Raw genomic sequence first — 21981 nt, forward strand, 5'->3', positions numbered from 1 at the left:
TTCACTATTGTTTCGTAACTCGCCATCGGAGCATGTATAATTGCACAACGCATAGAAATCATTGAAATGTATTACGAAGATAATGAATCTATTCGACCAACGTTCCACTTGTAAATGAGCAAAATTGCTTTGAATACAGTCAACCCTAGCCAGCTTACTGTTTGTAACGTAATTAAAAAAGTTAGACTCAAATAGTACTGTGCGCGATGTTATATAAGTCTTATATATAGTCGCATTATATAGTCGAGTAGGCCCGATTCGCTAATGCAGATTCAATGCGGTAGAGTTCACATTGGTAGTCGTTACAGCGAGTGCTCAGTTGATAAAGGCGCAGCACTTACAGATTGAGCGTTAGGCCGCGGACGGGTCCCTTTTGCTTGCTCTTTCCTCACCTCTTTTCGAACGTCATCCTATTGCACGGATAGAGGACATTCCCTGAGAGACTGTTGCCACCGCAATGCAGCCACCGTCAAATGAAGAATGCCACAGAAACACGATTACTAATTTTCTAAGGCTTGAATTAGATAGGTTGCACTCGAACGATATGTGATATCAATCAGAAGCCATTCAACTCAATTTATTGGGAGAAAATTTGAATGATCGTGTAACCTTCAAAGCGCTGATACGAAGTAATTTCACATAACTCCTTTCTTTGGGGTTATGTTAAGAGCTTCAATGGTTTACCCCAACGACTGCCAAACACTTAATGACCTTAAATGCAACATTAATGTGAAATATTTATGTATTTATGCCAATTTATGTTAAAAAAATGGCCAACGGCTTACGTTGCCGATTCAAATTTTTATAAGAATCTAGAGACTGCCTAAAATTACAAAAACTTCTTGTTGATTTGTTATGCCGCTTTGTTTTCTAATTCAAAGTGAAAATGTCTGAAATGTTCTTAATTGTTCCGCACAACTTTTTAAATATACAAATGTTTTTTCTAAAGTTCATTTCAAGGCACTACAGCTATCCGTCCATTTATCATTTAGAATTTCTCATTGCAGGCAATATTAACGCCCATCTAAAGTCTACGCTGGGAAACAACTGCTTCTACATTTAACAGGTGATCTTATCAAAAATTGTGTCAGATAATTTTCGAATGAAACTAAACGAGAAAGATTGACTTGCCGAAACAAGTCTACTGTATATCGCACTTTGATGCTTAAAATTATGGACAGAGGAGACTTGTGTGCAAGACTGCTGCCGACTATCCACGCAAGCCTATTTTCAGCCACAATTCACAACTATGTATGAAACCTGGATCCACATCTGAGATCAAGCAACACTTGGGTGTGCTGGAACCCTTAAGCATTCATTTTTTTGCGATGTCTGTGGGTAATTTTAATTTAATATCTCCCTTCAAAAAAGAAAGGCAATCGAGAATGCGTGAATTTCTGTGAATTTCATGCCTCGTGGGAGAGATGAAATGAAGAAAAAATAGACGCATTTAGTGAAACGGGATGCTTGTGTGTGTGTGAAGGCAATGCAACAGTTCGCCCACCTGCCATCGCAAGCATAATAATCAAAAAGTTCAAGTTCGAATCGTTATCTCACGCACCTTATTCATCAAATTTAACGGCTTTTCCTGATTGCTTCCTTTTGTCAAATACGAAAAAATGCTTCGGTTTTAAAACATTTTCCAACAACGAGGTGATTTGGTCTATTGTGGGTAATGGCTATATTGACGACGCCGACTTTTCTTATTACGAACCAGATGTCGAACGTAATAAACTACGTAAAAGAAGCTATATTGAGAAATAAAGATTTGTTTTTTTGTATCAAACAATTTCGTGTATTCTTTGCCGGGTGTTTCTGGGACTGCCTTTGATGGTTCATTAAGAACAGGTAAGAAAATAGTTTTCTTACTCATACTGTGCTTAAGTTAACGTAACGTTTAACAAGCAGACTTTATCACTTCTTTCATTCTCTCTTAGGCACATGCAAGGCATCTAAATGAATTTCATCAAACCGTTTGAGGCTTGAACAAATATTAACCACTTGTTAAACTAATTAATTCACTCAGCTAAAGATTTGAAATAATATGTGTGTCAGCAAACCTTAACTGTAAATATTTTTCTGATTTTTTCCCATCATCCAGATCAAGAGTCTTTGACTGAGGACATATATAGATTACTTGAATTAAATATATTTGCGATTTGGTACCTATCCTTAGTCATTCTTGATCCCAGGTTGGCGCAAGACTTGCACGCTTTCAGAGCAATATATTTCAAACCACTGTTCGACAACAATTGTTCGGCAGTAACGACGTCTCCATGTTGAATTTATTATCGAAGATCTGGACTCAAATAGTAAGTCGCCGAGTCGGTGTCACTTTTCCACTTCTTCCGGTTTTTCTTGCATAAGTGACTGTCAAAAAAAGTTCATTAGGCCTCAGTTGTTCTTATTTATATTTTACTATTGTGCTAAAATTACTTTTTTATAAATTTTTTTAAGCACTTATGCAGAGTCAAGACTTATTAAGAATAACATTATGCACTCTTTCTTCCCCCTATTCACTTGGCGTTCACTTGTTTCTATAAGAAGCTGACATTTCTATGTTGTTTTTATTACTAGTACTTAGATATACGTGTTTGGAGTTTTAATGCATCATAAGCCGAAGCATTTTATTTTAGATTTGTCTTGAACATCACCGGCTGCTGAATGTTATTTTAGCTCAGTGCGAGTAATAAAAGCTTTTTATGTGTTTGCGCTTTTCCAACTGTTGCTATGTAATATTTTGCGACACTCTATCTCCTAAATTAATTATTATTATATAGCTTACATCAAAACGAGAAAAAAGAAAAATATTTTAAAACACTCTGACGCTTGCATTCAGCTCAAGGAGAGAGAGGCGCTGTAACAACCTAAAAAAAAATGTATTTTTTTAATAATTGTTTGGAAGGAGGGAAAAGGTAATAAAATGATAATATTCGAGGAAATTATTAAACATTTAACTGAGTTTTCAGGTGAAATTATTATTTCTTAAAAACATTAAAAAAAAAAAGAAAATATTGCCAAAGTTATAAACCGAGTTCACTCTAGCGATTTATGGCACTGGCGGTGTAGCAAGTGCACATTTTTTGTGACTGGCGATTGTTTGAATGAAAACATCAAATTTCCGTTAGTTTCCGACTAAAATAAGACCATCCTTTGCTAATAAATAATATTGAAATTAATTTGGCGAAAATTTCTGACACGCTCTTCTTTCTATATATGACATGATTACGTAAAGGAATCAAATGAAAAATATGAAAATTATTGTAATTAATGTGCGTTGTGAAAAATTATGGTGCATAGCGTATTAATTTTCGAATTGTGTTATAGACATGTCTTTTTTTTTATCGTAAATTTGTTGTTGTTCCTTTTTGGCATTGTTTTTGGATCACAGCCTCACAAAACGTTCAACTATTCTTAATTTTCTTTCCTCAAACGTCTTATGCTAGAGCCTAGCGCTTTTGATAGCAGTGCGCATGTTTTACACTGCATGTGATATGAAATGACAGAGAAACTGACAAAAGGGTTTACATCCCTATAGCGAAATGCATAACTAACATTAAAAGCTTCATCACAATCTACCTATTTCCTGGCATATATATCCCAGCCTTCCCTCTAATCAAAGGGCACCTTAATAAAGCTACGCTAGTTATTGTATCTCGAGAAATATTTCTCAATTTCTTATTGATAGAAGTACTTCTTCATTTACATTAATAATTTACGCAAATAACTAATAAGTCGGATCTGAACTATACGCATGTATGTTGTACGGTTGAAGGATCGTTGAAGAAAAAATGCACATGCCATGGAACAGTGATACCAACAATAGGGAATTTGCAGAATAATAAAAGTCAATACCTAAAGATACAAAATATTACTACATCATTACTATTACAAGGCAACAAGTGAATACTAGCTCAGTCACTTTAATACAAGCATTAATGTTAGTTTAATAAGAATCCGTTTTGGGAATAGATTAAGCTTCGGTTCTGACAAATAAATAATAAATTGATAACAATATACTCGAAAGTTCATGCCTATGATGAAACACTATCATTGATTGTAAAACTCAGTGTAACACTCATGAAACCAGGGATAGAAATTCTTTAAGGTATCTTAAGAGTTTACTCTAAAGCAATAGTTCATGAGTGCCTTGTAAACAGTGAGATACTCACAAGTCTGAAGGCGGCAGTTGGTCAGAGAAAATTTTGTAATCAACGCTTGACAGTGCTAACACCGCTCCCTAACAATTAACAAAAAAGAGGCTCGACAACATCAAGCTGTCACTTAATTCGGCCTTTGCCGAAATCCATTCATTTGTGAGAGAACAGCGTGCAAATATCAAGGCTAAGTAGCGCCATCTTCAGTTGCTTTCATCTGGTGTCTAATTTCACTGGTTGGCCTCAGAGGGACTCACAAATTGATGTCGTCTCTAACAAAAAAATCGTAGTTTTCTTAGTCAAAATGTCGTTAGACGATTTGTTCTCGAGCTACAGTGACGCTCTTAGTGGCGCTACTTTCATCCATTTGGAATAATAGAAAAATCCAAACCGCATGTTTTGGTTAGGCATTGTTTTTTCTTGGGAAAACTTACCGTTCCAAATAAGCATTGGTTGAAAAATTGTTGTAGCAACTCTTCTGCAATGAAGGCAACAATTTATCGTTAATTTATCGATTGCTTCTGAATCAATTATACTGAAGGTACACGATGCTCAAAAGAAGTTGTTTTGCTGTTATTTTCTGCTTTCTAAATGGACACTCTGTCACTCACTGTGAAACAAAAACATCATCACAGTAAATTTTGTGCTGTAAAGTCACTCAATAGATTTCAGGTGAACCGTTGGAAACTTTCATATTTTTCTTGGAAGTTTTTGAGTAGAAGTTCCCCCTCTCCAAAACAAAGTTTTTTCACCGCTTCTAAAGCATGAAGGAGATTTTTCTATATTAACTGACCCCCGCCAACAATAGCTTTCTTAACGAATTTTATCTCAAGTCCAATAGGGAAGAAATTATATTGGCATCGTAAGTGAATGTATGGAAACATTTCGTAATTCGAGAGCAAGCTGGCCGATTGAGAATATATTCGTCGGTGCTTCTGTGCTTTTGGGTAAATAGACGCCAATTCTCTTTCATTATTATTTTTTTTTTTTTTTTTGTTGAAAACGAATAAATTACCTGTTAGGCCAAGGCAAGATATGCCAATTACCGTAAAAGAGGCCTTTAAAAATTATCTTTCAACATACAATATATTCCGTTCGCATTTAAAACATGCCAACGTACACGCATGCATGCATGCATACAGGAATAAGTGTTTTTCGTTTACTTTAAATTTTCCATTTAACTCATCAAGCGATTTACAAAACAAATAAATAAATTAACAATACACAGATTAAACAGGCATTACAATGTGCAAGGCAGCGTGTGATTGTGCATACAAAGCATACGCAATGTACATACAATAGAAGATGAACGCAGAAAGGCAAGCATGCATTTATGTATACATTCATATATGAAAACATACTTGTGTATGTACATATGCAGCAACTCGCGTAGTTATTAATTTCTTTTCTAGAGATCTGCTGGTGCATACATGTCGGAGATAAGATATACAATAATCATCCCTGCAGCCAATATAGCTGCTATTTGTTTAATTAAATAATAGGAGCAGCAAATCAGTTTTTATTTACTCTTATAATACTAATTAATATTAATTAAAGGAAAAAGTCTTGGAAGCATATGGAAAGAAATAATAATCCTAATTATCTCCAATGAAGAAATCTGACGAAAAGTTTTCCAAAGATTAGCGATATAACAAAGGCCCATAGTCTATACACATAGAGTTTGTTTTAAAGTAAAATTAATTGTAAAATTTTAATAAAATAGGAAGATTTCATCTTTATGTTTGCATAATTGCATGAATTCAGACATAAAATACAAATCTTTCCACCGGAAGACGGACCGAGTATTTTAAAGGGGGCGTCAAAAGGGCAATGTAAGCATCGACTCACGAAGAAGACGAAAATGATGAATGAAAAAAGAAAATTTTTGTATTTCTCTAATGCAATGGATCCAAGTCCCAACAACAGTTGTAGGGTCGTTCAGAAAATAACGCCTTTCGGCGCCATATCTTTCCAAAATCGGTTAAGTGTGTTGAACAATTTTAATGATTAGTTCAGGAGACAGCAATTTTTGTATGCTACTGTTTGTGAAAGGCTTTGTTTAGCTAAATTTTTTCCTATCAAGGGCAAGGGTACAAGCATTTATTGTCCAACTCTTATACATAGTAAAACGCTTTACATTTTATCATAGAAAAGTATTAAATATGAGAATTTTCTTTTTGAATTCAATTTCAATTTGGTCCCTTGTGTTTGCTATTGTTCGCCAAAGGACCTTGGACGAATATACAATCACACGGCGTATAGAAATTGTTAAAAGTTATTACAAAAATAATGAACCTAATGGGGCTATGTTCCATGCATGTGGAGTACAGTTTACATTTCGTTAATTGGCTTCGTAGATAAGGGAAATTGGCTCTTTGGCGTAAAGGCAGCCTACTTCCTATTCCAAAAAGAATCTTACGTGCATAATGATAAAGTTTTGGGTGTGGTTTGTGGGTTTGTGAGTTGAAAATGCTGAGGAATGAGGAATTTGGCGGAAGTGTACTTTCACGTTCTGATGATGAGTATCGGCTACAAAGGTCGCACGATTTCTTACCGCTGGCCCTTCTTCGGTGGGATCAAGTTTATGTGGATAATCTTCAAACTGTAAAGGCTTTGCAAATGAACATCCGTTAAGATATGGGCGAGCTGCTGCATACTGTACCAAAGACAAGCCATCGAATATTGCCTCAAAAGGATCCATATCTTATAAGATGCTGCATTCCACAAATTATCGCAAGGTCCAAGCAGTATATTAAAAAAAAGGATCCGTATCTTAATTAAAAGTGTGTTTTATTTACGTTTACTTTCAGAACCACGAAATGTGTAACCTTGTACTTACAACTTGTAAATAAATATAAAATTTTGATGAAATATCTAAAAAAGACAATATATCGGCGAAAAAGTTTATACAAAATCCAAATTTAATCATCGAAAGAATTTCAATCAAGAAATATAATCTGTACAAGAGGCTCTCTAACATATCTTTCTGTCCTTTTTATTGAACGAGTTGTCAGTACCTCCAACACATGCTTCAGTTTCATTTTATCCGAACGTTTCCGCCGGAGCTGTTCAGATTTGCAAACTGATAAGAGTCCCTGGAGTCGAGTTTGAGCTCAAGTTGCTGTTTTTCCTCCATTGCGAGCAATTACGGTACACATTCCGAAAACATCTTTTTCATCCCATTCAGATCGTGAATACACTGCTCTTTAATATCGTTAGGGTATCAGCTAACTCAGGCAACTTCACGTTTTAATTATTGAAAATAATCTTCAGAACAGGTGTGAATAAGATGTTGGAAGAACGTGAAATTTGGTCAGGCTCTGTTTGTGATCTCTAAGCGTCAGTACCGGGAATTATTGATTGACAAGTTACTTTTAAATTTAGTACACGGTAACGGGCAGAAAGAAATGGGGACACAAATATCGAGATGGCCTGAGCCTACTAAGGGTGTGCCCTGTCGGTACGCTTCGTTACGCTTTAACCAACTAAGCGCTCAAGCAATCAAAGTAAATTCTACTGTCCTTAGAATTGAACTCGCGAATACTGACTTGGTAGTCGCGATTCTTACATAGTCAGCTATTTATGCGCACAATTCATCTGGTCCACTAGCTTGCCCAAGATTAACAAACAACTGCACGGGTGTTGCATATGTACTCAAGATGTTCGCTATCCAACTTCACTGTACTTTTATTATTTTTTTTCTTAGCATAATAAAACTTAACAAACCTATCCTTAGTGGTTCCTATTTTACTTGATTATAATTTATTATGTTTCACGTTATGCGCACATGATTGGAAGAAATTCATAATTATTGTTCAGTTTAGAAACGTATTATAGTTAGTTTAGTCCATACTCTCTCGTTTAATGTAATTATAAAAGAATAATATTAAGAGAAACTCTTAACTCTTAACTTTAGCACTATTCCTTGAGGTGGCTATAAAGGGCCTTGTTATAGAGGGACATTCAAAGCGTTTGAAGGGCTCATTCATATCGACTTGTTTTTGCCCATCAGGCTGTAACATGCTGTTCCATAAGGCATTGGCTGCCGTAGCTTGACCCAACTGACTGAAGTGAAAGCAATCGTTCGACAAATAACGCATATCCAGCGCACCATTGCTCAAAAGGGGAAACGATGCATTAACAACGAATGGATGAAAAATTACAGCAAAATTGTCAGTTTGAAATTCCGCTAAATTGGCGACGCGTTGATCAATGCCTTGCCATTGCTGCATCAAATTGGAAATCATTTGTAAATAATTGTTGTCATAGCGATCGCTGAAAATGCAGTGACATACGAAACGTTGGATAGTTTGACACATCCAGTTCACCTTCTTTAGGTGGTTGTAAAGACTATTGATTAAATTCGGTATAGTCAGTAAGTTCACCAACAAACGCGGCACATTTTCCTTTAACAAACGGAAAGCATTGAGTAGATCTTTCTCGTGGTTTCTTAGAAATATTGTTCTATTATCGTAGTGACAAAAATCTGTGCAAAAGTCATTATTGCCCACAAAGATGGTTAACAGTTTCCAATGACGTTCCATATCAATATGAGAATCTTGACGCATACGTGCTATCAGCACGCGTGATTGATATTCCAAATCACGTGACATCATTATAGGCTCAGCGATATTCAAATAGGCAGACTTATCTATTGCTAAACGACTATCGGTTGCATATCCATACAAGTTAGGATTAAAGACCTTTAATATGTTGGGCAAAGTTAAGTATTTGCGCCAATTAGCGGCACCTCCGCCGGAGAAGGATAGACCACGAAATTCAGTGACCAAATGTAAAATATGCTGAGATAGCGCACCATTGCCGGAAGACAAGGAATCACCTATGGCTGCAACAACATCTATGTCGCCGGGTCTTAAACGATCTACGCTTGTGGGTGGTTCCGTTGAACGCACACTTGTTAAGTTACAAGGGAAAGGTATACCCTCTTCTACTGGCTTTTGCATCTTTCCTTGTTTCCAGTTATAACGTTGTAATCGTCTCCTATTGTCCGCGGCCTGTTGTTGCAGGGTTGCACGTACATTTACTAACGCGTCCCGCATATTTTCCAAATTTGTTACCAACAATTCACCATTTTTCGCTTTGTCCCAATTAAACGTTTGCTGTTGTATGCCCGACATTTTTAAAAAATATAAAGCCTTGCCCTCTGCATCGGCAACATCGGCATTAATAGGACGAATGAAAATTTCTTCTATTGTCACCACAAGCAGGCAATAAAAAAAGTTAATTGACATCTTTGAAAGTATTGTGCAATGAAAGAGCGTTCTTTACAACACGACTTCACTAATGCAACTGTTACGCCGAGCTGTGACTTGAAACTGAAATAGTGCGATTTATGAGAGTCTTACTAAATGCTGATCAATTCAGAACTTTTTTTTGTTTTTATAATTTAAATTTAACAAATACACCGTACATGACCTAGACATTCTCTTATAGAGTAAGCGTAAGGAAAACATTTATTTATAAAGTTGTATGAGACACTACTGGCACATAAACCGAGCGGTAAACAGGTTAATCGGACAGTTATGCGATGTAGAAGAGAAGACATTAATGATGCACCCTACTAACAATTTGATGTCGAATCGAAAAGGATGATGGAAAGCAATTAAGACGTGTTTGTTAATCATAAACGATTCCAAAAGCATTTACTCGATATCGCAAAGATGAGAAGAATTAAACCTATTAGCCAGCTTAGCACGTGAGTGATAAGAAGGTGACAAAAAGCATAAGGCGACTTCTTTTCCCTTCAGGATACTAAACTCTGCTAACCCAACTAATTATCTCATTTCCAAATACATAGGATTGGTTGTTTCATCTGAAAGAGAAACAACAAAAAAAAATAAACGAAATCATTTTATCTACAATCACGAGTAGCATACAAGTGAAGTTCATTGTAAACTTTCATTTCACTTATGTCAAACGCTTTTCAGGTAATACTTGGAGGCCCAAACTATTGTAAAAGATTTTTAAATTTGCCAGGAAAGATAAAGAGACAGAAGAAAAATTATGATTCAATTTATAACGAATTAACGCTTCCCGCTACACAGTGGATAGTTAAGGTCCAAAACGATGTAAGGGGATCTGATGCAGTTGACTGAACGCATGTGCGTTCACGTTTACCCATAATGTTTAACACGATTTAATATACCATAGATCATGTTTTTTTTTTTTTTTTTTTTTTCGTATAAATACTTTGTAGCTGAGTGAAAAAGCAGAGGCCACAAGTTTACTTGCACGTTATTAAGAGGCAATTATTTCAATATTACTCCAAAATGTATATATTATTATATTATAGAAATCAATGCTGCATAACAGGTTTATGTCGATGCCAAAAATATAAAATTTTATATGGAAATTACTTTACAGAAACACGATGACAATGTAACACAAAGTTGAAATGAAAATTCAAGACTCTCAAGACCTTGACCTTGACGGCAAGTTGTTATGCAAATGATGCATCTATTTAACTATGGGCAATTTTTAGAACTCTACTGAAAGTGCTAATGGAACTATTGTCACTTTTTCAGCTTTTTTTTTCATTCAAATATTGATTTTAATTTTTTTGCTTTTTTTTGTTTTTCTGGTTTCAAATTAACTAAGAAAACTAATTTGTAGAGTGTAAACACTTCAGCTTTGTGTATTTACTGAGATGTTATTATTATGTACATTTTTAAGCTGTAATTGCTTTCTGCTGTGTATCAAATAGATTTATCTATACAATTAAAATTTACACATAATTTTTTTGTTTTTTTTTCCTTTTTTTTTTTCATTTCTGTGGTTAACTTCAGTTGATTTCTGTTTGATTTTTATTTCTTTTATTATACGCTTTATATTGTACGTCGCGTTTTGAACTTGGCACAGACAGAATTTGTGGTTTTGGTACATAATCGCAATGCCCATGCTGCTGTATGTTAATAATTTCAAAGACAGCGAATCATTGTATTGTAAATGAAATAAGCTACTTAACCGAGTCATATTGTATTATAAATGAAAACATGTTTTTCGTTTTATTTATTTATTATTTTTTATTACATGTTTATGAATCCATAAATTTTTTTTTATTCATTCGAAAAAATGCTGCATATATAGGGCATAATTGTTACAAAGTTAGAGTAAATTTTCTAGAAATTGTGCAGAAACTAATTTCCTTAAAACAAAAGCCAAAGAAACCACAAGCTGTTCATTACTTTTAATAGATGCTTATCACTTTAAACAGTATTTATGTCGACCTTGAAAAGTAAAAGTGAAAGTATGGCCCCCTCTCCCCATCCATTCACCCCTTCTTACCAAAAATCAGATAAGCTACGTTTACTGGAGTATCATGAACTAAATCTAGAAGTAATAAAAACTTCGTAGCTAAGTTCTACAATTTTTTAAAATTTCTAACAATTTAGAAAACGCACCCTATACATGTTTAAACATGGTGGCCGTCAAGATCGTCCCAGAGACGGAAATGTGGAAAGCGTAATAAGGGCCGATTGGTAAGTATTATGCCTTTACCGATCAAGTACGTACTAGAGCTGCGGCCACACGCCAATCATACTTAACGTACGGTCTACGCGGCCAGAAATTGCATCGGTGTGCCAACTTGCTATTCGCGTTCTTCTCTAGCAGACTATACGGCAGCTCTCGGTTGCAATCGCTCTACTAATTATCAAAAAACCGCTTATGAACACAGTGAAGACTTTGTGCATGGCATGGCTTCCGCAAAGATTGTTAAAAAGCTTTTAATAATAAAATTTAATTACGATGCTTTTGCTGTTCTTTTAATAGAATCTCTTGGCGTTATTTTGCAAACACAAGAACTGCTGTAAATATGTATTATAGAACAATGTTTGCGTATGAAAGCAGTTCGACTAATAAATTTACTATACCGATGACTATTCTGTTTTAAAACTACTTAACAGTAGCATAAAATGTGAACCCATTCACATCATAAGTGCATAGAGGGGCGTAGCTTGCGTTGCTTACAATACTAAAACCCAGTTAGTTTTCTTTGATGTTTTGTTCCATCATCATAACACATACGCACGATTTTGGTATGGCGAGATATTTGTAAACGGAAGACGGTTTATAAATCCCCCAAACTCGCTTGTCGCTTGAATATGTTACAATTTTGCGCTTGAAAGAATTTTCACTCGGCAGAGAGAAAAATGCATAATTTATCAAAAACTCTTAATCCTCCGTTCGTTACAGCGAGTCCCAAATCCACAGCTATCGAGCTTATTCGATATCGAAAACCATATATTGGCCCCAAAACATTGTGTTTACTGCCGTAGGACTACATGGACTGACCATTTCTTTCATACTGAGCATAATTATTATATTTAAATTCTTTTCGGATGTGAATATCTTTACTCGATAAGAATAAAAAAATGATACGAACCAATTTCCAAAATAAATACGACTATCGGAAAATTCTGTCCAAAATGGTTCGTTAACTTGAGTTAAGCTTTTGCAAACCATCTTCTGCATTATTCTGTTCTAACAGAAACTGCACCTCTACCGAACACTTTCAATAAATTTCTACATGCTTCTATCGCATTGCGTTCTTGTTGGAATTCGTGCAACATACAATCGCGTAAATGCGATTTATCAGTAGCTACGCCTACGGTCGCGGGTCATTTAACACGAACGTGAATCGTCCTCATTTTCACCCATTTGCCAGTTCACCATGTATAAAAGTGATAGAAAGAAAGAGACAAGCATACATTAAATGAATTTACGCATAATTTTTGAAACTTTTTGTAACCAGAATGGGCAGAACTTTCCGGTGGACCTATTATCTATGTCCGAACCTCACGAAATACATAATGCAGCAAGTCTGGCAATCTGTCTGAAAACAATGAACTATACGAGAGCAGTCGACTGCACACGCAAACGAATCGATTAAATCATATGCTAGGATGTGATTGTATGGCGTTTCAGTATAATTCGGAAATTAAATATAACTTGCATGCAGTTATGGTTGTTGAAAGTCTGGATCGAAGTTAAAATATATTCTGGAATTCGGCTTGTTCTTCTAATGTTTCCATACCGTCCAGTGTTCCCTAAGAGAGCCACTTAGGTCCTCTTTTTTTTGTACGCTACACCAGTTGTGGCACAAAAGCATAGCATGTTTGTGGACATGACTTCACCTTTCATTATACCTATCGGTTTATGGCCACTTTCTGAATCAAGTTAACCTTGTCTGTCCGTCTATACATATTGTTTTGTTGTGCTCAACGTACAGGTCGCAATTTCTGGCATATTGTTTTTGTTTCTCTTATTTACTAAGGGCCTTCCCAGTTGTGGCTGAACTGTTGTCCTTCTCGTGACGCAATAAGCTACTTGCTAATTATGTTATTGCCATATCCAAGCTCTATAATTTCTCTCTTTTTAAAGATGCAGATGTTGTTTTCGATTCTAGACCAAATTGGATCCGCCATGTTGAAACAAATGTTGACAAAAGCAAATTTATTTTAGTATTCATGAAGAAGTGGTGTCACGAATATGATGATCATTACATCACTTAGCCCTTATAGGCGGCATTAGTTAAGAGTCTAAATTAGAGTATGTTGGTAGATGCTACACCGATTAGAGTAAATTAGTGCAAAGGAATTTTTAAGTCCATTAACCATAACACTTGTAATCTTGGTTGTACGCTCTGTTAAATGTACAATGGTTAACCGTCATTTGTTCGACGTAACCACGGATTCTAATAATACTATTAAAAGTTGCTTGTTACGTCACTCGTTACCTTACATTGTTGATTTTTCACTTTTCATTCTCATATGCTTGTGCAAATGCCCAGTCATTGCTTTGTCATGTACATACATGTATGTTAAATATCGTGTTGTTTCACGCATATAACACGGTGTAGTAACATTTATTTTAACTAATTGTATGAAAACCGTAAGTTTATTATTACAAGGTGTATTATCGTTCTCTTTATTATCATTTAATTGTAATTCGTCAATCCTTAAATCCATATGTTGGCTGAGAGTAATATGTTTGTAGCGAATATTTTGATATAAATAAAAAAGCATTTTCATAACGATCACACAGTCGTATGTAGGATGACGAGTTCAAGATTTTTATTTAACATAAATTTTTAACGGTCATGGCAGCTTTAAATTGCCTTTATACCGCTTCATTTATTGATTGGCTATTGTCCTGCTTATGACAGCAACATTACCATAGAAGATTCAGTAAATTGCTTTCTTTATTTCAATTGCGCAACAGGTGTTAGTAGGTGCAAAAGAGTGAAATGAGTACAAGCGGTTATCACGCTTGAAAAGTAATTAGGTAGCTCAGCTAAAGGCTCCTAAAAGAAAGCGTAGACCTGCATCTCTAGTCATCAGACGATCGTCCTTCGTGTTTGAAATTGTGAATTGGAGAAATGTAAAAGGACTATTGTTTTGCTTACGTATCTAGAACCACTACGTTTTTACAAAGTAAAATAAAATGTACTAAGTAGTAATTACTATATTAATATAGTAATGCTATATATATATACACTAACAAAGCACTAGATTACATGCTAACAAAGTGCTTGAGGAGATTTTTGCGATGGTTAGAAAGGCCATGTCTTGTAGTCCCACATTTTTCGCTGCTCTTGGAAGCCCATTTGAATTAGAAGTCTTCCTTCCGTCTTCTTCACCCAAGTGTCACTAATAATGAGACGAGTCGGCTTTTCTGTTACTATGATGCTGTGTGCGTGTGTGCAGCAATCATATACATTTTTGGAGATTTGGTGGATGCACAAAAACCTTTAACTTCAGTATTTGTAACATTACCCTACTTTACTTAACGTTTCTAAACAAAAACAAAACAAGCTTGCTCTCTTTCCTCTAACCAATAATCGTGAATCGGAAACATTTTGTAACCCAAAAATTCACTTTTATACAATTATTGTTAATTTATATTGTTTTGCATTTAATTGCAATTAATTAACGAATTGCTTTCAAGTTTGTTTGTCATTTCTCTATATGTATACAGCATTTAAGGGTAAATAAACAGGATGGTAAAGTTTTTCCCTATCGCTGCAGTACTGCGATGGTACTTAAATAATAATAAAAAAGAAACGCGGCAAAGGGGAAAGAAAAAGAAAAGAAAAATGAGGAGAATGAGGTGAGAAAACCATGCTCATAACAAAAAGGGCACAACTGACATTTCAATCAGTATGAATTTTGACCTCTCATATAACATCGCAGAACCAAACTTGAAACCGTAGTTGATGACATCTAAATTAATTCAATTTTATTGTTTATTTGAGCCGTTTTCTGTGAAAGTGGTGTACGTCCATTTTTGTCCGAAAAAATTAAGTTACGTGATGATAACAGTGAATGCAATCTGGTATGAGGTCTTCATCCATAAACAATTCCCGAAGAAATCCTTTCTTAAAATTCTCAGCATTTTGTTAATATAAATTCACCTAATTAATGAAATTACAAACATAAGTACTTAGAAGGCGGTGTAAGTCCACTTTCTGCACATAATATTTAGTTCAAAAGTTGTACTACATAATTTGTCTGATTCGTTTCTATAAGTGTGACAACATTGTTGGGGACATAGAAATCTTTGTTCGTTCGTCGGAGTTGTATAAGTTATTATAGACTGCTGTGTGCTATAAGGAAGTGCAAAGAAGTATCAGTTCCCTCTCTCGTTTGACACTGCTTGCTCCTGCATCGTCGTCGGGGTTAGTGTTAAAAACGCTATTAGTAATGCGTTCTTTTGGTTGACTTAACTTCAGGCGAATAAGTATAATTACCTCTGCTAAAACAGCTATTGGTAAATTTATAACTAGCGCACATTTTCTGTTATGTAATAATCGAAATGTCTAATATCTCTTCAGAATCGTGCAATGATATAGGTAGGTGTTTATAAAGCAAACACTTATTTAGACATATTTCCTTTTACATTATTATAAAGTTGTGAAACCCATCATCTTCCTTATCATGATTTTATTAGTAGCTAAGATTAGAATTTACTTGGATTGGGAAGCTTGCAGAAGACCGGCTGCTTTCTGCTATATATCAGAAGAATCAGAAAAATGAGCCCAATAACGATGCAAAATGTGTGCGTCAACGTATTCCAATATTTTTCAAACCAATCAAATGTAAGCCTTTAAAGTTCTCCATACAATATAAAATGGACTTACACCACTTGCAAAGAGAACTGCTCATGTTTTCTCCATCCTAGAGTGCAACGAGTTTTTATAAAATATCTAAAATTGGAAAAAGCATCATAATCCAGAACTTGTTTTTGTTTTGATTTTAAAATAAGTGGTTACTAAGCAACTATTAGTTAGTGATTATTGGGAAAAGTAAATGAATGAGGTTGTCCTTGAGCGACTAAAGTCAAATTGGCATAAATTAAATTGAGATTAGGGAATTTTTGATTAACATTATTTTCAATTACGAAAAGTCAAACCAAATGGAGCATTGGGTGTTCCTAATAAGTACAACAACGGCTAAATTGAGGAAGGGATAAGTAACATGGAGGTGATGGCCGTCCGTTGACAAATGTTACGCCTTTATCGAGCACTCATACGCATATAGCTACGACCATTTGAGATTTGAACCCGCGAACACTGACGCGGTAGTCGCGATTCTTATCTCTTCGCCTACTCATAGGGACGTTTATAAATATATTCCGTATTTCGATCAAGGAACAAAAATGAAATTGCAATTAATATTTCCGAACTGATCGGATATTTACTCATAACATTATTATTGGAACTGAAAATCTTTACTTTTGCTTTTCCTTTTTTTTTTTTTTTGTCACCATACTAACGAAGCCCTCAATAATTAAAAAAAAAGAAGAAAATCATCTTAGTGAACAGAAGAATTGTTTTGTAATTCTTCGAAAACTTTTTAAAAGTATTTGTTAAGTCCTTCACATATTTTAAACAATAAGATAAATGGAAGTGCTTTTGCCAAAGTTTGTGTCAAATATATAAAAACTGTTTATAGTTTACATTACGCAAGAGAGAAGATGTTTTCTGCCTTTCAGTCACAGATAGCATTTAACTGTATTCTTTATTATTCGTTTTATTCTCTCACTTGAATATGTCTAGAACGATCAACAAAACAAGAAAAGAAAAAAGTTCGCTGTCAGTATTTTAGCTTTCTTTTGCAACATCTAATATCAGCCACGTTACAATTAGGTCATAAGAAAATTTGGTTTTATTTAGTTTGTGCTCTCGTAAAGTCGAGAAAACACAGTTAAGGATTTAGTTTAATACATAGCTTTGTATTTCAATAAAGACAATGAAGATCTTGAATCTTGTAAAAACACGAAGGTTAGGCGGAATAGTTCGTGTGGTTTGGACCATCATTGAGGGTGTCTCGATGAAAAACCTTTTTCTTGCAGGGAAAACTTTTCATAAGAACTTAGTTTGAAAAGAATTGTTCTGGAGTCGTATTTTAAACGACAAGGGTCTGGGTTTATCATTTCATTTCTTAGTTTAAAAATGTTAACAGGGAGCACAGAGTTTATATGAGATACACATTCGCCGATACATAGCGGTTTCTATTAAAAGCGGTCACATTGAATATCTTTATCCTGAAGCTGTTGATGGAAAATCGGTCAGATATATTTTTAAATGAATGTCAAAATTTCCAAGTTGAAAGTCAATACGATCTCCTGCTGCGCAAACTTCTATAATAATGAACTGCTGGCGAATGCTATATCTCACATTTGTACAAATATTTATCAGAGTCATTAAAAATTTCAAGCAAAAAATAATTATGATCAGTCTAAAATATATTCATCAAACTCTTCCTTTAAAATAGGCACCGTGGACTACTTTTCAATCAGTTTACCTTATCTGTAGAGCCGACGGAAAAAATTTCTGGTCTAAAAATGTTCTCTCTTGGAGGTAATACATTTTTGGCGATTAGCTTCTTCTATATTACAGTTTTTCTATAATTTAAATGGACTTCTTGACGACGAAACGAATCACTTATGAAACATCTTGGTACTGCTCACCGATAGATGGCGCTATATTCACTTTGTCAAAACATTTAAGTCAGCAGGGAGGCTGCAAGGATTCTGTACAGTATATATACTCTTGATGAATATTAAAATTTGAAGCGCTCTAAACAAGTAGGTCTGCAAGTCTGATCACTTGTTTGCCTGTCTGTCTGCATCACCTCTGGAGTAAATATACCCCTGCTCTCAAATACGAAAACATCGGCTTAAATTTCGCGAAAATATTGGATATTCTGGGGCGCAGGTTGGTGTTGAAAATAAGCCACAAGTAAGGACAGCCAGCATAAGCTGAGAAGTTCCATGATTTCAAAAGCAAAACAAAAAAAATAAATAAATAAAAAAAACAACTATAACATATATTGCGATAAAAATTTCCGCGGATACCCTATCTACACTAGGCTATACTACCTATAAAAGAGTATCACTCCCTCCTAATATTAACGTAACGTACATTAACGTAATTACCCATTTCTCTTTCTTTTTTTTTTTCTTTTTATTGATGTAAAGGATATGATTTTTCTCCTTGCTTCTTACTTGCTTCTATGTTTACGAAAATTTAGTGACAAATTTGTCCGGATATTTGATTATAAATTCGTATTAAAGACAAGTCCATTTATGCACAGATTCTGGATTGCTTAGTTAAAAAAAAAAATTAATTTTATCAGTTTATAGCGTCACATAATTTTTATTAATGCGAATAAGTTTTTCTGTTCCCGACAAATATGTTTTTTTGAAGAGAAATATCTGAGGTGATTGACGACTGGATGTCTACATACAAGGCGACCTAAAGCAAACTTAATGCGCTATCAACGAAACTTTGCATTGAAAATGAAAATACTCTCGATTCAGAAGTAAGAGACCAGTGTTGTACGCTTCTTTCGGCTTCAAGAAGAGAAGAAAAGAGGAAAAGGAAAAAAAATCAAGATGAGTAAATATGGGTACTGCAATTACAATGATAGGCCTCGGATGTTACGGCAAGTGGAACTGGTTTATGTCATCGTTCATATCTATTAGCATCAAACTATAACTTATTTCATAGTTTGCTAATCTGTCTCTCTCTTTCTCACGCTCTCTCTCTCTTCGAATAGTAAATTTTCCTAACTGATAATCATCTGAAAATGCATTTTATTCAGCTTTTTGCCAAATAGCTACAGAAACGTTATTACAGAGCATTGAAATTGTTACAAATTTATCCAAAAACAACGACATTGTCCTCGCATTAAAAATCTGATGCATCGATTGCTTTATTTATTCAATGTATCAGTAATATATTTTTATTTATTTTAAAAAGCAAGTAAAATAAAATATTTAATATTTATTCATGGAATACGTTTTGGTTGGTTTTATACACAAAGTGAAGGCAGTAAAAGCTTATGAATAAATGAAATGAGATTGCAAGTAAAGAGAAAACCAAGTGGTTGAGGCAACGAACATTTAAGTAATAGACAAAAATGTAATGGCTCATCGTTTGCGATTTATATAAATAAAGACCAAATTAAGCAGAAAATAAACAAGTAAGAGAATTATGTTCGGCTGCGAACGAATCCTTTATACCCATCACCATTGTCCTACAAGAGACTAAGAAAAAGAAAGGAAAAAAGTTAATTCCCAGGTCCTCATATATCATGTGGGCGTGGCCAATTTTTTCTATTTTTGCAAAATAAATGTGTAAATTTGTAAAGTATGCCGGTCGTAATTCATGCGTAATGCGGAAAACCGCCAGAAAGCGGGGTGAACTACGGACATGCCCATGTTGATGCATTTCCAATATTCACCGCAGCGCGACTTCCAAAGTTTTTGCAAAACTTGAAGTATATACTTCAGCTTTTCCGACCGTGAATACATGCACTTCAGCAATTAGCAGGCAAATGGACAGACGGACTGAATTTTTAGCTTTGATGCTACATTAGACTACACCGTTTCTGAAGCTTCTCTTTTCTGACTACTGCATACGTTTTAAAAGCAAAATGAAATTTTAACATTCTATATCGAGTAGGTGTAGCCGATTTTGCTCATTCTTATACAGCTGCTGCAGGACCGCCGAACACAACATTAACGAATATTTTAAAGGCTACATCTGTTGTGGTTTATAAATAACGAGCTGTTCCCACATTGAGGGCGTGTTGTTTGACCGATTCCACCAATTTCAACATCAACCTGCGTGCAAGAACTTCAAATGTTTCTGCCGGCAGTGTTCCTTTTGCCGGCGAACTCTTACTGCAGACGTTACACGTTTAACTCGGTTGAGAATTTCCTGGTACTCCAGGACAGATATGCTTTTTGTAGGGTACCTTGAAGTTTCCTTTTGAGTTCCGCAAAAATTTCGAAAAGATGAATAAACCCCTCATCCGTCGATGTGGGGCATAAGAATATAAGTATGTGCACAATATGTAGCATTTAAGGCGCATCATGGACGATCCTTCTTTGACTCATGTGCGTTCACTTAATTTTTTTCTAATTACAAGACTTTGACTTGATTGACTGAGGCTATTATCGCGATATTTATCTGCTTAACAGTTTTGAGACAATCGCTTTTTATATTTCGAATGTTTTGGGCAATCCTTGCCTAGCAACGCACTACGAAAAACCAGGTCCCAGCTTAAAAATTTTGTTACTTTAAGCTTTTCATAAGCACAGATATTATTAACAAAGGAATTATTTTTTTCTAGCTTCCAAAATGAAGTTGTGGTGGCCGCAAACAGTAGGATGAAATTAGTATACACCAAATAATTCCCATCCCTTTGTATTCGATATAGAAAAAAAAAAAAAAAAATAAAATAAAAATAAAACTTTTTCATAAGTTGTATAATTATCTACTACCACTTTACTGATACAGTGCAGTGCAGTAAGTAGGTATGCATGATATGCATGTGAACTTTGAAGTGCACACTTAACATTTCATTAACATGACAGCTCAGTTTTAGATTATTATTGCGTATGTATGTATAAATGGATTCATATATATATATATGATATATATGTATATATATATATATATATAAATGAGAAAGAGAAAATTTATTAACGGGAGATGTTTGCTTACAAACACTTATTATATCTATAATTTCTTCTTCTTTATCTACAAATGTAGAATATCTGCATATATATATATATATATATATATTTATAAATATATTTATATATAAATTCATAGCTCTCGTTCTTCTTTGCATATCCCTTAGCTTTCTTTCAACTCGCACAAGTCTCAAGTGGTATTTAACCGTTTGATTATGATATAAGGGATCTCTTGAAAACATTTAAAAAGGTATTTAATTAAATTTGATTGTAAATGCAGCTGAAAAGCAAAGTAGAGAGTCGCTAAACGGAGGCAGATAGGTAGGCAGAGTGAGATAAAATAGAGTGGATTGGATAACGTAAATTCTTCAGTAAACCTTTTTGGAAAGGTTTTCTATGGCACTGTCAGCGGTTTTCAAGTACTCTAAAGTGTTGTAGTTTGATTGACAGCATCGAGTACGGTGACAAGTGGGCATAGTAAGACAAGTGAAAACATTATAGCCGGGCAAGGACAACTATTAACTACGCTACACCACATTATCTAACACAATTCGTATTTTTGTCTATATTTTGTTATATGAACGCACTATTGTTGAAATGTTTATTAGAAATTGCACACCTTTGCAATTAAAGGCTTATTTTCCGTAAGAATGATTGTTGCCAAAAGGGTCAAAAATTGAGGCACGAATTCAAAATTCAGTTAATTTTTTTATCAAAATGCTTTCATGGTTTAGTTTTTATCATAACACATTAAAATTAAAGCTTTTCTGCCGTATTAAGAATCAATTTTCGTGCAACTCTTTATATAGGTTAG

The 21981-nt window shown here is 34.7% G+C and overlaps 1 protein-coding gene across 1 annotated transcript; it reads right to left on the reverse strand.

Moving 5' to 3' along the window:
* Positions 1-8056: 8056 nt before the first annotated feature.
* On the reverse strand, positions 8057-9409 carry LOC119632871 (phospholipase B1, membrane-associated). The gene has a single exon (XM_038026015.1). The coding sequence runs from the start codon at positions 9407-9409 to the stop codon at positions 8057-8059; it is 1353 nt and encodes a 450-aa protein (XP_037881943.1).
* Between the last annotated feature and the right edge of the window lie 12572 nt (positions 9410-21981).

This window comes from Glossina fuscipes, unplaced genomic scaffold (assembly GCF_014805625.2).
Source record: "Glossina fuscipes isolate IAEA_lab_2018 unplaced genomic scaffold, Yale_Gfus_2 2, whole genome shotgun sequence".
NCBI classification, from domain to species: Eukaryota; Metazoa; Arthropoda; class Insecta; order Diptera; family Glossinidae; genus Glossina; species Glossina fuscipes.